Genomic DNA, 15,971 nt, shown 5'->3' on the forward strand with positions numbered 1-15,971 from the left:
AATAAACTAGAGAATCTAGAATGTGAGCTTGTTTTAAAAAAAACTCAAATGGATCACTTAAAAATGTGAAAAAACAACCGTAATCTGGTGAAATCCCATCCTACTCTTCATTTTCAATGATTCATGTTCAATAACTTCGAAAACTGGAATTAAAAAAAATGACTTAAAGTGTAAAAATACAACTCCCATTGGCTTATGTATGAATTTAGCAGCTTTTAGGGCTGCGATTTTTATTCTACTTTTCTGTGCTTTAGAAATTTCAAAACTTCAAATCAGAAATTCGAAATCAGTTTTGGCAGGTTTACAAAAAATATTGAATTGCAGTGAATGCTAATCTGAATGATGAGAAGTCTTCCATACGTCACTAGGGGTGAGTGAAGAATTCTGGTTGTTCCTATAAAACTTTCAAAAAGTTTGGCCGGCTAAGGCTACAGACACACTAGAGAAGCACCGAATGCACTATTTTGGATTCATCCGAACCCCGAATCCTTCACAAAAGATTTGGCCAAATACAAAACCCTAATTTGCATACGCAAATAAGTGGTGGGAAGGGTAAAACATTTTTTACTTCCTTGTTTGGTGACAAAAAGTCACACCATTTCCCTTCCGCCCTTAATTTGCATATGCAAATTAGGATTCAGATTCGTTCAGCCGGGCAGAAGGATTTGACCGAATACGAATCCTGCTGATAAAGGCGGAATCCAGATTCGGTGCATCTCTAACACACACACAGGGGGGGATGACCTTCTGAATACACACGACACACCTCTGTCCACAACTTGCCTAAAGCTCACTGTGAAGAACCCGCAATCAACACTAGTGATGGGTACATTTCTAGCCTTACATTCAAAGAAAACAGCTGTTTGAAATCGCCCTAAGGCATGGGATGCTGAAACATAGCCTTGAAATTTACCAACAAATCCATTGGTTAGTTTAAAGGAAGACTAATGAAAAGGCTAATAACATCTTCAAATGGTTCAAGGGACCTCTGCTATTGACCTCAACAGGTATTTTTGGATTCGAGCTATTCCCAGGGTCAGGGTATAATATAAATTAAATTTTTAAATGTGAATTTTGACCAAAAAAAATCAAAAATTCTAATTCAAACCTTAATAATTTACATTTTTTAATTATTTTCTAGTAGACGTAAGGTATGAGGATCCAAATTTTTTTTTGCAGAAATCCCCAGGTCCAGAACATTCTGGATAACAGGTCCCATACCTGTACTGGGCTGCAGGCAGCATTTCCTATGCATACCTCTGGCATTTGAGAGCAAACAACATGTTAAGGAGCAAAACTTGACTGAGCGGATTTTTAACCTGTGGGTAGAATACAAAAAGACCGAACTGGGCCTCCTCTGTCATAAGGTTTGTGCAAACAAAGATGGTGTAAACACTGGATCTGTTGGTATTCTCAACAGAAAAGCTGTGATCTTGCACCTGCTGATTTTGCTGTGGACTGTTGCACACAGAGGACCAGGTGCCCTGCTTTAGCTCCACTTCTGGGTTGTTTTAAAGGAGAAGTAAAACCCTAAAAATTAATATGGCTAAAAATGCCATATTTTATATATTGAACTTATTGCACCAGCCTAAAGTTTCAACTTTAGACTGGTGCAATAAAGCAACTTTTAGGGGCACATTTACTTAGCTTGAGTGAAGGATTAGAATAAAAAATACTTTGAATTTCGAAGTATTTTTTTGGCTACTTTGACCATCGAATTGGCTGCTTCGACCTTCGACTACGAATCGAACGATTCGAACTAAAAATCGTTCAACTATTCGACCATTCAATAGTCGAAGTACTGTCTCTTTAAAAAAACTTTAACCCCCTACTTCGCCACCTAAAACCTACGGAGCATCAATGTTAGCCTATGGGGAAGGTCCCCATAGGCTTTTTAGCCAATTTCTGATCGAAGGAAAATTGTTTGATCGATGCATTAAAATCCTTCAAATCGTTCGATTCGAAGGATTTAATCATTCAATCAAACGATTATTCCTTCGAACGAACGAATAGCGCTAAATCCTTCGACTTCGATTTAACTTCGATGTAGAGTGATATTCTGAGACAATTTGCAATTGGTAATCATTTTCTATTCTTTGTGGTTTTTGGGTTATTTAGCTTTTTTTTCAGCAGCTCTCCAGTTTGAAATTTTAGGAATCTGGTTGCTAGGGTCTAAATTACCCTAGCAACCATGCATTGGTTTGAATGAGAGACTGGAATATGAATAGGAGAGGTCTGAATAGAAAGATGAGTAATAAAAAGTAGCAATAACAATACATTTGTAGCCTTACAGAGCATTTGCTTTTTAGATAGAAAACAAGAAGAAAAAAAAAAGCATATAAATAAATTTCCTTAGAATCAGTCATGCTATAACATAAAGGGGAATTAAAGAATTGCTAAAGGATCCCAGAAATCACATTTGCCACGATATTTTGAAATATCAAGTGACTTTCACTACATTTGCTAATGTTTAATGTAGATATAAACAAATGTTTCCTAACATGAATATGCAGAAGTAACAGAATAGAATCGCTACAAACCATCCAGGACAGATTTGCATTAGACGAGTAAATTTGATTAGCTTTTGCAAACATGGCATTGTGCTAATACTCCGAGCTTTATTTATAATATATATGTTTCTCTGCATTCCTTTATAGCTTAAAAAAAAACAAAAAAAAACCCACGTCATATGTAATTTAACATTAGCGAATGAATTCATCACAGTTAAGGTGGCCATAGACGTAACAATTACAATCTTTCCGGGAAAAGATCTTTCCAGGAAAGATTGTTCATTCTCAATACACGTGTAGAGCTGAATCGGCAGATATACAGGTAGAAACAATAGAATTCTACCTGTATCTGATTATTCAGCACTAACAATGGATGCACCAAATCCAGGATTCGGTTCGGGATTCAGCCTATTTCAGCGGGATTCGGCCGAATCCTTCTGCCAGGTCGAACCGGGGTGGGAAATCGAGTGACTTTTTGTCACAAAACAAGGAAGTAAAACATTTTTTTCCCCTTCCCACCCCTAATTTGCATATGCAATTTAGGATTTGGATTTGTTTCTGTATTCGGCAGAATCCAAAATAGCGGATTCAGTGCATCCCTACTTTAAAGGAGAATTCAACCTGTAATAAAAAAAAAACCCTCCCCACTACCCTGGGTAGACCCCCTCCCTCCTCCCCCAGCCTACCTGCCCCCCAGGGAAATGCCCCTAATTTTTTACTCACCCCTCCATGCAGATTCTGGCCTCAGAGTTCATGGCAGCCATCTTCTTCACCGGTAATCTTCGTGTCTTGACGGCATTTTTCAGTGCATGCGCAGTTGGAGTAAATATCCAGTCCTGAACCACTGCGCAAGTGCGAAAGTCAAGAAAATTTCGGCGCATGTGCAGTGGTTCGGGACCGGAAATTTACTCAACTGCGCATGCACCTAAACTTCTGTAAAAGACCAAAGAAAGAAGATGGCGCCTGTAAAGCTCCAAGGCCAGAATCTGCACGGAGGGGCAAGTAAAAAATTAGGGGCATTTGCCAGGTGGGGGGGGGGGGGCAGGTAGACTGGGGGAGGAGGGAGGGGGTCTATCCAGGGTAGGGGGGAAGGGTTTTTTTTATTACGTGTTGAATTCTCCTTTAAACGCACCCAATCAAAATTTTCCGGTCAGCCCGATTGACGAGCCAACCATTATCCAAGTCTTCGGCTCATCTCCAACCAACACGCACCTAACATTGTATGAAAATTAGTTTTGTACAATATTATCGGTGCATCTATGGCCACCTTTAGGTGGAGAACCTAAAAACGTAGCACGCTTGCTGAAACCCGTTCACATTACCATGTGTTTTCAGTTTGTCGGTCATCTTGTTAATTTTGCGCTCCAATCTGGCGTATCTGGCAAACTCGTCCATCATGCTGATATTAGAGAGTTCTTGTCTCATATACTGAATGTCTGACCTCATCTGATACTCCTGCTCTGCATCTTTCTGAAGGAGCCTAGAAATCTGAAGGGGAAAAAGAAGAGAAACATTCATTAGTGATGTGCTGGTTGACCTGAAACCCACTGTGACCCACGAGTTGGCCACTGGTTCGGTTCCTACTACATCAGAGTTAGAGGTTAGAGTCAGATATGTATTAAAGGGGTTGTTCACCGTTGAGTTAACTTTTAGTATGATGTAGAGCGTGATATTCTGAGACAACCTGCAACAGGTTTTCATTTTTTATTATTTGTGGTTTGTGAGATATTTAGCTTTTTATTCAGCAGCTCTCCAGTTTGCAATTTCAGCAATCTGGTTGCTAGGGTCCAAATTACCCTAGCAACCATGCATTGACTTAACAAAGACACTGAAATGTAAATAGGGGAGGCCTGAATAGAAAGTCTAGAAATAAGAAGTAGCAAGAACAATACAGTTGTAGCTTTGCAGTATCGTTTTTTTTTAGATGGGGTCAGTGATCCCCGCTTTAAAAGAGTCAGAAGAAAAAGGCAAACAATTAAAAAAACTATAAAGAAATAATGAAAACCAACTGAAAATTTGCTTAGAATTGGCCACTCTATAATATACTAAAAGTTAACTTTAACGGTGAACCACCTGTTATATTTATAGTTTTAGTTGGATACGGGTTGAGTTTCTCCTGACCCGCACCATCACTATTGTTCATCATATTCAACCTTTTTGTCTTTTATCTTAAAGGAACATTAAAACCAAAAAATGAATGTGTTTTAAAGGAATGGCAATATTATTTACCGTTACCCTGCACTGGTAAAACTGGTGTGTTAGCGTCACAAACACAACTATAGTTTATTTAAACAAACTGCTGGGCAGCCATTCAAGCAAAGGATACACAGTAGATAACAGATAAGTGCTGAATAATCCTATTGTATACTTCAGAGCATATCTGTTATCTGCTGTGTATCCTGAGCCTTTTCTCATTTTTCAGCTTCGAATCGCTGCCCCCATGGCTACACAGCAGCTTGTTTATATAAACTATAGTAGTACTTATCTGTTATCTACTGTGTATCCTGTGCTTGAATGGCTGCCCCCATGGCTACACAGCAGCTTGTTTATATAACTATAGTAGTACTTATCTGTTATCTACTGTGTATCCTGTGCTTGAATGGCTGCCCCCATGGCTACACAGCAACTTGTTTATATAAACTATAGTAGTACTTATCTGTTATCTACTGTGTATCCTGTGCTTGAATGGCTGTCCCCATGGCTACACAGCAGCTTGTTTATATAAACTATAGTAGTACTTATCTGTTATCTACTGTGTATCCTGTGCTTGAATGGCTGCCCCCATGCTAAATCATATAAAATAAATACACACTTTTTAAAAAGCAAGTGGGTCTACATAGCTTTCCTATTCTATGGTCTACTGGTGGGAAGGTACCAGAATCTCCCATTTGTGCCCCATTGTTTGCTGTTTTGTACTATGGCACAAAACTGAAATCAGTTTACATATTGAAATATCGACAAAGTAGCAAAAAATTAGAAGACAAAATGCCCTGTGCGAGTAAAACGTTATCTCTGGGTCGGGGGGCAGTGGGGTGAATGAACAGAACTGGTGGACTCTTCCTTTGTAATATATGTTCCTACCGCACACTCGCCTTTCCTTTCACTGCGTTGGTGGTGCTGGTTTCTCCGTTGACCTCTTCCTTTGTAAGCCATAGCAGCCAATTAGCTCAAAATCAGGGGATATCAAATGGGGGTTCTACTGTATAATAATATATAGTTATGTCAATTCCCCCTAGTTTTATTAAAGGAAAACTATACCCCCAAAATGAATACTTAAGCAACAGATAGTTTATATCAAATTGAATGACATATTAAAGAATCTTACCAAACTGGAATATATATTAACATAAATATTGCCCTTTTACATCTCTTGCCTTGAACCACCATTTCGTGACTCTATCTGTGCTGCCTCAGAGATCACCTGACCAGAAATACTACAACACTAACTGTAACAGGAAGAAGTGAGGAAGCAAAAGGCAGAACTCTGTCTGTTAATTGGCTCATGTGACCTTACATGTGGTTTGTATGTGTACACAGTGAATCTTACGATCTCAGGGGGCGGCCCTTATTTTTTAAAATGGCAATTTTCTATTTATGATTACCCAGTGGCACATACTACTAAAAAAGTATATTATTATGATAATGGTTCATTTACATGAAGCAGGGTTTTACACATGAGCTGTTTTACTCAGTATCTTTTAATAGAGACCTACATTGTTTGGGGGGTATAGTTTTCCTTTAAGGGTTGTGACATCCCAACTGACATTCTCCATCTCCTGCATCACAACTTTCCTGCAGGAAAGGGTGATAAGGGGCAGTTATAGTTTTTATATCATATGACTTCTACTCCTGCTTCTTTCCAGAGGGGAGTCACAGACCCAGCATGCAAAAACTATTTCTTTGTGAGGATACAATTTTGTTATATTTTACTACTTATCAGGTCATCTCCTATTCATCTTCCACTCCTTCATGCAAAAAACTGCCTGGATGTTAGGGGAAATTGAATAAATACAAAAAAATCCTCAATTTTTGCAGTCATCTATTAGGCGGTACTCGACCGCCAGTACTTGCAAGTCATATTTGGAGGCAGAATGCGCTCACCATACTTTGTATCATAGGGTCCAACCCAAAATGTATAATAACATTCGTATTATGCAAATAACCATTTTTATTTACAGAGATTTCCCCCTCCCTTTTTTGCCCACATTAAACTGTAAAGAGTTCTTATCTCTAATGTAAAAAAGGAACAGGTGCTGGAAACCAGGGTTGCCAGGTTTCCAGCCAAATTGGGCTACTAATTTAAAGCAAAGGCGGGTTTTGAAAGTACAAACTAGCCAATGAACAGATTTGGGCTACCTTTTGGGCCTTTGGCTGGTTTGTAATTTGGAAACCAGACAAAGTTTATTCTTGCCCTAATGTGGCAAGCCAGCATCTCCCAATGCATGTTGGGTAATGTAGTTTTTGTTTACCAATTTGCCAACTGCCAAGTTTAATGTAAGACTACAATTCCCAGCATGCAATAGGACGGACTTGTGCAGAAGATAGTAGTTACCAAATTTGAGTCTCTGTATCCGTCTCCCGTCCCTCTTTCAGATGCTTTAGTCAATTTCAGACAATTTTGGGGGAAAAATCTGCTAGAGGTTGACCTGTTTTACCAATATTTATTGAAATTGTATATGTATTATGGCCTTATGGGCCCCTACACCCAGGCCTGGACTGGCATCTGTGGGTTCTGGCAAATGCCAGAGAGGCTTCTATAAGATGCTATTGAACGTCAGTATTTAGTGGGCTGGTGGGGGCTGTTTGGGCCTCTGTGTACCTGAATACCAGGGCCTATTTTGACTCTCAGTCCAGAACTGCCTATATCTCCTGGGCCCCCCTCTGTAGTTACGTCTAGGGTTGCCACCTTTTCTGGAAAAAAATACCGGCCTTCCTATATTCTTGCTGTTTTTTCCTATTAATAACACTGGCATACAGCTTAATTTTAAACGGCCAGGCCGCTAAAATACCGGTCAGGTGGCAACCCAACCCTGGTAGGGTTGTCACCTGTAGTAGTATATAGCCATTAACAGCACTCCAAAGTTTTTCAATAAAACCGCCTTTAATGTTTGCCAATATTTGCATGGCAGTACAGCAACATTGTGCAACGTTTCGAGAAGCATTCCACTCTCTATCAAGGGTTGCCATATGGCCAGTATCTTACCGGCCTGACCGCTAAAAATGATGCTTGACCCCAATGTTATAAATAGGGAAAAATCTAAATATATTGGAAGGCAGGTATTTTTTTCCAAAAAAGGCGGCAACCCTAGTCCCTGGTGACGGGCGAATCTGTCCCATTCTGCTTCATGGGAACATTTGTTAAACAGTGAAAAATTCACTTAAATTCACATACATTCATTCCTTTAGAATTTTTTTTCACCCCATTTATTTTGCTATTTTTTGGGCTACTTTTGAACTGCCTCTTGGCTAGTTTTGTAGCCGACTTTGGCTGGTTTTCAAAATTAAGACCTGGCAACCCTGCTGGAAACCATGAGACATAAGAGGATGACACAATGGTGGCACGGTCGTCTTGTGATATTTAAAAAAAACCACTTGGGGCACGCAGTGAGGAGAAAGAAAAATAAGCTGACAGACAGCAGCAGCCGCCGCCATATTTGTTTGTGGCAAATGTCCATCTTCCAGTTTTAGACTTAAAGTCAACCCTCCCCGGGGGGATGTTGTTACCTCTTCCTATAACTTTTATAGCGTTTGCCGAGGGTTTGGTACGGGCATAGCGGAATTAGCTCTCAATACAGCACAGGAATGAGGTGAATAAGCGATAACACCACAATAAAGATGGCGGCGGTGACATCGCTCGCACTGGCAACAGACGCACACAATGACCTGTATTCCATATAATAACCGTGATCGTTCAATGTGTAAGATGGCAAAGCCGTGTAATAGAAATGTGAGTAAAGGAAGAGGCGCCTCTATGTTTCTGGAGCTCATTAATCCTTCTCACAAAACAACCTCGACTCCGTTTCTGTCTGAAGGCGTCGGCCTCCCTATATCCCCCTCCCCTCCCGCGATGAATCGCTTACTTACAAGCGAGGAGAAAGTAGGAAGCAGGGCTTTACAGAGATTGCAGAGAAGCACGGCGCTCAGCACTAGCAGCCACGCACAGCTCTCCGCCATGTTTTCCAGCTCCCCCGCGCACATAGGCTACAACAACAATAGCGATCATCAAACCCCACCCCCCCCCCCGTTCACAGGCGACCCCGCTGTATACAAATCAAACGTGTTTCTATATGTCTCTCTCATTAACCCACACACTCGTCGATAGTTTTATTAGGATTCCTTTGACTAGAAACAAGATCGGGCTCAGCCAGCGCACCGCGCAGGGAGATCTGTTTGCAACAGCGTGGATTGTGACGTTTCTTCAGCCACGGCGCGTCTTAACCAATCAGCGAGCGCTCTTGTATTTACCACCGACGATTCAAACAAACGTGAAAGAAAAAAAAAATCCCAAAGCCGATTTACTACCTCCCCTCACCCTCCCCCCACAGAGAGAAAGAAGGGGGAGTGAGTGACAGGCTAACCTACCCAGACAGGTGTCCGTGTTATGATTTGAAAATCCATTGAGAACCAATGGAAAGGGGGGACCTGGGTGGGACAAACGCCTCCCCTCCCCCGTTCTCTCCAGCCCCCCCAACAGGTTAGAGCGGTGAATAGATAAAGAGGCGGAGGGATCTTATCCGGTTTGAACTAGTTCTCTGGCTCGCATATTAACCGCTTGCAAGCGCTAAGGAGCCGACTAGTCTTTGTGAGTACTCCATCTGCAGGAGGGCTCGCACATATACAAAATTAACAACAACAATCTATATAAATAAGTGCAAGCGAGCCAGGGACTTTATTCTGCACGCGCACAGGCGAGCGTCCATTTGCAGCACAGACAAGACAGCAATTCCCTCCGTGTTTGGACTTCGGTCGCGCACAACCAGCTCCCCGTGCAGCCATGCCTAAGAGAAAGGTAAGGAGGAGCGCTACAAGGACGCGCGGTTGCTTCCTGCCAATATTCGCGGCAATAGGGGGGAAAAAGGCGCGGATTTATGGAGAGGGAAATTCAGATTCATCCGCGGGTTCCTTTCTACTTTGTATGTGACGACGCCGAGGTTTAAAAAAAAAAAAAAAATGGCGATGGTTTACCTCAGTGTTTGGAATCTAAATGGATTTGCATGGGGTTTATTAAAGGATGCATGAGGGAAATAGAGCCTGCGTTTTGACGCGCATTTTCCTGAGGAGAAACGCGGTGGAATCGCCTGTTATTGTTGGCGCGAGGAATGGCGATCACCTCGCTGTGCGTAGAATTGATTTTATTTTAAAACGCGGCGGCTAGCAGTGAATTGTGGAGAATGGCGGGAGCCTGTGAGGCGCAATGGCGGGAATTCTGTGTGGTAACGTCGACGAGGCGCCCGACACAACATGGCGGGCTGGTGTGAGGAATGTGAGATTGTGTACGATGCAAATGGCCCTCTGGGGGTTGCGAGTCTAACCTCCAGCGGGCCACTAGTTGGCCCCTCTGTTGAGGCGTCTGGTAAAGAAAAAAAACAACGAGGGGGTGTGTAAGAAGAGTAATGGCGGGGGCTGGGCGAGATGACTGCCCCTCCTTCTTCTGCGTTTCCCTCAGCTCCGGCTCTCTTCAGAGTTCTCTCGTTCGGACTGGTCAGTGCGGGGAAAAGGGGAGGTCTGGTTGTTCTAGAGCGTTCCGGATCACCCCTCAACCAATGAGGAGAGGGATTGACGGCAGTGACGTCACGTTTCATCCCTTTCCACAGTTGAAGTTCACTACTGACCCTGCGCGGGTTATAGCGGGATTGTACCATATTTTTTACGGGGGAGGGTGTTCACATAATATAGATAGGATAGGGGTGGTAACGTCATTACGTTATCCAAAGAGGGATGTTCGTTTTGGTTTAGGGGAGGAGTACCGTTGCTTAGTAGTGCCGAGTGTATGTTTGGTTTACAAAGCATCTTAATTCATCTTTAGCACGTCCACACCCCCTCTTTTCCGTTTGGTTTTGCTTTGGGAGGAATAGTTCACTGCTCAGCGCCATCTGCTGGTGCGGCGGGCCGTGCAACCTGTTGCTAAGGGTATTTGTGCATTGTCTTGTCCAAGGTCACATGTAGTGTGTGCGCTTATCAGATTCCCCTGCTCTGATCTCACTCCCTTTGCCACAACCTGCCCTTTTATTTTGTGTATTTTAATTCATTTTTGTTTTGTCTAATGGTGCTTTTTTTTTTTCTACCAGCAGGTGAATGCTGATGTTGCAGATGCTAAGGATGAGGTGAGATACACTAATTCACCCGAAAATTTCTTTATTTACTATCCTGTAACCTTTTTATAACTTTATTTATTTTATTTGCAGCCCAAGAGGAGATCTGCACGGTTGTCCTCTGTAAGTATTCGAACGTGTGCATCAATCGGCATTTTATTGGACATTATAGCAATCATGTTTTAAGCAAAATATAGTGTACAGGTATGGGACCTGTTATCCAGAATGCTCAGGACCTTGGGTTTTCCGGATAACTGATCTTTCTGTAATTTTTAAAGTAGTTCAAATAAAATGTAGTGTTTCCCTGCACTGGTACAACTGGTGTTTACTTCAGAAACACTACTGTAGTTTATATAAACAAGCTGTTGTAGGGCCAACAATTCAAGGCACAGGTTATATAGCAAATAATTGATGCGCTCTGCAGAATGCCATTGTAATTCTATTGCAAAGTGAAGCCTCCTGAAATCAGAAGGTATTTACTCGTCTCATGCCATACACACAGCACTGCCTAGATACCAAAATAAGCGTTTAATTCTCCCATAAAGTATTATGGACGGAGACATGCAAATCACTCCTTTATGTCCCTTTGGCCTATGCATCCAGAATTGCTGGTTTATAGCACAGATACAACCTAATGGTTTAGAGCCATATATCCAACATTGCATAGCTTATTTGCTAAGTAACCAGTGCCCTTCCTCATTTTCTATCATGAATGGCTGCTCCCATGGCTTAAACAGCAGCTTATTTGTATAAACTATAGTAGTCTTCCTAAAGCAAACGCATAACTCTTATTGTTGGAGGTCAACAGTTTTAGGTTTTTTTTTTTTTTTGGTGTTACTGTTAACTTTCTATTTGTAGTGGTTTCTTGGACTTGCAGTTTTAGATTGCAAATAGCAGGGTTTTGGCACCACTGAAAATCAGCAATGCAAGAAGTACATAAACAAGGTTGCTTGCACTCTCCTTTAGAAAAACAAAAAAAAAACTATTGGCAAATACAATATTTATGTAAATTGCAAAAGTGTTTGGAGGAATATTGAGTGCATTTACACCCATTAATTTTAAGTATAGATCTGTTCAACCCGCCGTTGCTAACCTTCTGAATCTCTTGTAGAAACCAACCCCAGCAAAAACCGAACCAAAGCCAAAAAAAGAAAAGGCACCGGTAAAGGTAACGCTCTATGATTTTTATTCAGACGGATGTTATATATGTAAAATGCAAATGGCAGTATTGAATAATTGTAAGCAAACACAGATAACTGGCACAACTGGAAACGTCTACTTTTTTCCTTGTGAAAATCAATAAAAAAAGTTGCAAAAAACTGGATCCATAACATATTAAAATGGCTCCTGGAATGGTCTAGTTGATTCCTAAACTTTTCATACATCTTTCACCCTTGCTTTTTTTTTTTTTATGCCTTTTTATACTGATAATCTTGTGTGTAGCTGGATATAGGCTGCTTGTGCTCACTTTTGTACTGTCCCCATGTTCAGGAGAAGCCTGAGGAGAAGGAGAAAAAAGTTCCAGCAAAGGGTAAAAAGGGAGCAAAGGGCAAACAGACAGAGGAAGCTAACAAAGAAGAAGCCAATGAGGACCAGCCGTCTGAAAATGGAGAAACAAAAAGTGACGAGGTGAGTTAGTTGCAAACATGCCAGGATCTAAGACTGGTGTTGGCAATAGGGAGGTAAGGGGATATATTCAACTTGCTTTTTCAGGTCAGTGACTTGGCATTTATGCTTGAGATAAACGTGTGCGTGTAATTAAGGCAATTACCATGCAGCTCTATTTTGTATAGAAACTCACTTTACAGGCTTTTGTCTGTAATTTCAGAAGTAATGATTGAGTAGAGCTTTAGTAGTACTTCCATGAATCCTACTTTATCTGCAATTTGTCTTAATGTATGTGACACCTAACTGCACAATTAGCCCTTACACAGTTTAGTAGCAGTGGCTTGTGACTTACTGGCAGACAAACATTTGGGATCAGAACAGACTGGTAATTTAATTTGATCTGCAGTGGTTCCCTGTGTTTTCAGGTTTAACCTAGGATTTATTGCATCAGTGTGCAGTTTATACATCCATGAATAAAGACCACAATGTCTGAACTGAATCCGGTCGTTTGACCTTTGGGCAAATGTTTACATTTGGCTTTTTCATGTAGTAATCTGATTGACATGAAGCAAAATGTATATTTGAACTGTGTAGGTCTTGAGTGCTAGAGAAATATAAAAAATGGAGGAATTGATTTGGGTATGCTGGCTACACGGATTATAAAATTATATTTCCTGCATAATGGTTTTGTCTTAGGCCAAACCTGGCTATTTTGCCCCTGGGCCAAAGACGGTGACCAAACACTATATTTATTCTGCAAAATGCTTTCATACCCGAATAAACAGCTCTAAAAGGTCTCTTGAAGCTGCCAGGGAGGGATAGAGGAGCAAACTGAGCATGCTCAAGCCCTAGCCCTGGATGTTTAAGCTGAAAGAAGGAAGTCTGATACAGAAACCCATGTGTACACAATAAAAGGAAAGAAATGCTGTTTCTTTTGACAAATGACTCAGAGCAGCATTACTTTGAGGGTTTACTACTTAAAGGGATACTGTCAAGGGGAAAAAAAATTCTCCAAATGAATCAGTTAATAGTGCTGCTCCAGCAAAATTCTGCACTGAAATCCATTTCTCAAAAGAGCAAACTGATTTTTTTTATATTCAATTTTGAAATCTGACATGGGGCTAGACATTTTGTCAATTTCCCAGCTGCCCCTGGTCATGTGACTTGTGCTCTGATAAACTTCAATCACTCTTTACTGCTGTACTGCAAGTTGGAGTGATATCACCCCCCCCAGCAGCCAAACAAAAGAACAATGGGAAAGTAACCAGATAGCAGCTCCCTAACACAAGATAACAGCTGCCTGGTAGATCTAAGAACAATACTCAATAGTAAAAACCCATGTCTCACTGAGACACATTCAGTTACATTGAAGGAAAAACAGCAGCCTGCCAGAAAGCATTTCTCTAATAAAGTGCAAGTCACATGACCAGGGGCAGCTGGGAAACTGACAAAATGTCTAGCCCCATGTCAGATTTCAAAATTGAATATAAAAAAAATCAGTTTGCTCTTTTGAGAAATGGATTTCAGTGCAGAATTCTGCTGGAGCAGCACTATTAACTGATGTGTTTTGAAAAAAACAAACATGTTTTCTGATGACAGGATCCCTTTTAAGTTTAGCCTTTCCTTCTCCTTTAACAATATTTATAAATGTCATTGAAAGAAATATTTGTCCTATTGTTTGTCCAGATTACATGCAACCGTTTCCCACTCCTCTGTCTGATTTTCTCAATGCTTTGTATGCAAGTGTTAGGGGGAAAAGTCACTCTAAACAGAAGCCATGTTTGCTTTATTTGTGGTTTAGACCTGTGCCTTTCCAAATATGTGTAGCAGAGGGCATGGTGTTCGTCAAGGACAAACAAGCCTGGCGCTTAAAGAGACACTTGGATGTGGGCATAGTTGTAGTTCTAAACTTTCTTTTGCATATCTTGCTGGTTCTCTAAATATCTTTCTCTTCCCACCAGGCTCCTGCTTCTGATGGAGGTGACAAGGAATCCAAGTCTGAATAACCTTCATCTTGTACCGAGTCTTTTATCAGTGGTTCCTGTACCTCCCTTGTACAATTCAGAGGAATATTTTTATCAACTATTTTGTAAATGCAAGTTTTTTAGTAGTTTAATTCTAGAAAACACATTTTTAAAATAGGAGGGAATCCCCACCATTTTTTTTTTTTTTTTAAGAAACATTAATTTGCCCCCTGTATGGTTTGTAAAGGATATGAATACTGTACCAGTTAATACTACACAACAAAACAGTTACTTGGGGAGTGTGAGTCTTAACGAAAAAAAAAAGTTTTTTTTATTTTGTTACAAAAGGCTAGTTCTCTATATTCTATCTAGCTGCCAATCTAACAGGCAGAGATTGATACTGGTACAACTGGCGCAAAGATCACGACTATTAAAATGTCTTGGCGTTTTAACTGTTCTTTGTACTCCTGTTGTCCTGCATACAATTTTTAACTAATAAATCTCCCAAGGTGACGGATTTCCCTCTAAGAATTGTGTACTATCTGTGATGTTACCATTTTATTTTTTTTTCTGGGTAGTGGTATTTTATTTTCAGTAACTTTGTAAAAGTGCTGTGAATCTCTTTTGGGGAAACTTCCTTGAGTGTGTAGTGAGTGTGATGTGAAGTAGAGAGAGAAACAAAGGACACGGCGGTTCATGTGTTTCCATCTTTTACCCAACCAATGCGGTTGTTTGCTCCTTCTTGGCCGCAAAGTGGGTTGAATTATTTGCATCAAAGATGCTGGTACGAGGGGTGCTAGATTTTCTACGAAACAACTTCTCTCTGAACTCTTATGACGGAAAGCCGCTAGAAATGGATTCCAATGACTTCAACAACATTGTTTTTATTTTTTTTTTCATATTTTTCCTAGATTTCCAATCTACTAGAGTTTTAAAAGGAAAAAAAAAATGTACAGATTTGTTCATAGTGTCTGTGTACTGATCACCAAACCAATAAAACCTGGTTGAAAAAGTTACCTAGCTCTTGTTGGACTATAATTGTAAAGGCCCATTGGTTTGTTTTACTTGCCTGCTATTCTCTTGATGCCGATATCTGAAGAGATTAGCACTGGATACAAAATCTACTGGTCTTTAATAAAGAGCAATAAAGAAATCTGGGGAAAAACAACTGTTGCACTTCATTTTTCCAAAGTGGCCCTCACAAGGAAACTTCGGAAAACAGTCCTATTTTGTCACCTGCGATTAACTTTATTGCCGGTGGGAAAGCATTTCCGGGAGACTTCACCCGCGGTAGCACAGATTTAACTGCAGCCAACAATCTCCCCCCTCTGCCATCAATCACCCTTAAATTCACCAGAGGTGGTGTAAAATGTCCCTTTAGTCATGGATGTGCCAAATCCATGTGCTTTGGACAATCCCACACTGCAATGGTTGTGAACAAAATGTGTTCTTTTGTCCAGAGCTTGGAATCATTTGACTGAATAGTCAAGTAGTTCAATACACAGTTGGGATATGGTTACAAAGACTTAAAAGAATAGTTCAGTGTGAAAATAAAAACTGGGTAAATAGATAGGCTG

General features: G+C 40.7%; 2 protein-coding genes across 7 annotated transcripts in view; one reads left to right on the top strand and one right to left on the bottom strand.

Moving 5' to 3' along the window:
• Nucleotides 1-9,192, bottom strand: part of get1.L (guided entry of tail-anchored proteins factor 1 L homeolog) — a 39,497-nt gene extending 30,305 nt beyond the window's left edge. Inside the window, exons 1-2 of one of the 3 annotated variants that reach the window (XM_041581089.1) lie at nucleotides 9,093-9,192; nucleotides 3,833-3,998 (exon numbers count right to left, since the gene is read on the bottom strand). In XM_041581089.1, the coding sequence (XP_041437023.1) occupies nucleotides 3,833-3,998; nucleotides 9,093-9,128 (202 nt within the window). In that variant the 5' untranslated portion in view covers nucleotides 9,129-9,192. Of the gene's footprint in view, nucleotides 1-3,832; nucleotides 3,999-8,335; nucleotides 8,566-8,594; nucleotides 8,693-9,092 lie in introns of those variants that run through there. The other 2 variants (NM_001095948.1, XM_041581088.1) reach the window with 2 other exon arrangements.
• A 79-nt stretch (nucleotides 9,193-9,271) lies between these two features.
• hmgn1.L (high mobility group nucleosome binding domain 1 L homeolog) lies at nucleotides 9,272-15,410 on the top strand. 4 transcript variants are annotated; one of them, XM_018244716.2, is made up of 6 exons: nucleotides 9,272-9,519; nucleotides 10,802-10,834; nucleotides 10,916-10,945; nucleotides 11,934-11,990; nucleotides 12,314-12,451; nucleotides 14,392-15,410. In XM_018244716.2, exons 1-6 carry the CDS (start codon nucleotides 9,505-9,507, stop codon nucleotides 14,434-14,436), a joined length of 318 nt encoding a protein of 105 aa, XP_018100205.1. In that variant the 5' UTR covers nucleotides 9,272-9,504; the 3' UTR covers nucleotides 14,437-15,410.
• The last annotated feature ends 561 nt before the right edge of the window (nucleotides 15,411-15,971 follow it).

Source organism: Xenopus laevis, chromosome 2L (genome assembly GCF_017654675.1).
Source record: "Xenopus laevis strain J_2021 chromosome 2L, Xenopus_laevis_v10.1, whole genome shotgun sequence".
In the NCBI taxonomy this organism is placed as follows: Eukaryota; Metazoa; Chordata; class Amphibia; order Anura; family Pipidae; genus Xenopus; species Xenopus laevis.

What these genes read in the sequence shown, in the direction of transcription:
- hmgn1.L (XM_018244713.2), top strand. Translation starts at nt 10,124, where the DNA reads ATGGCGGGGGCTGGGCGAGATGACTGCCCCTCCTTCTTCTGCGTTTCC. An exon ending in GTTGCTTAGTAGTGCCGAGT is followed by an intron (nt 10,499 to 10,801) that starts GTATGTTTGGTT and finishes TTCTACCAGCAG; the next exon opens with GTGAATGCTGATGTTGCAGA. An exon ending in AAGAAAAGGCACCGGTAAAG is followed by an intron (nt 11,991 to 12,313) that starts GTAACGCTCTAT and finishes CCCCATGTTCAG; the next exon opens with GAGAAGCCTGAGGAGAAGGA.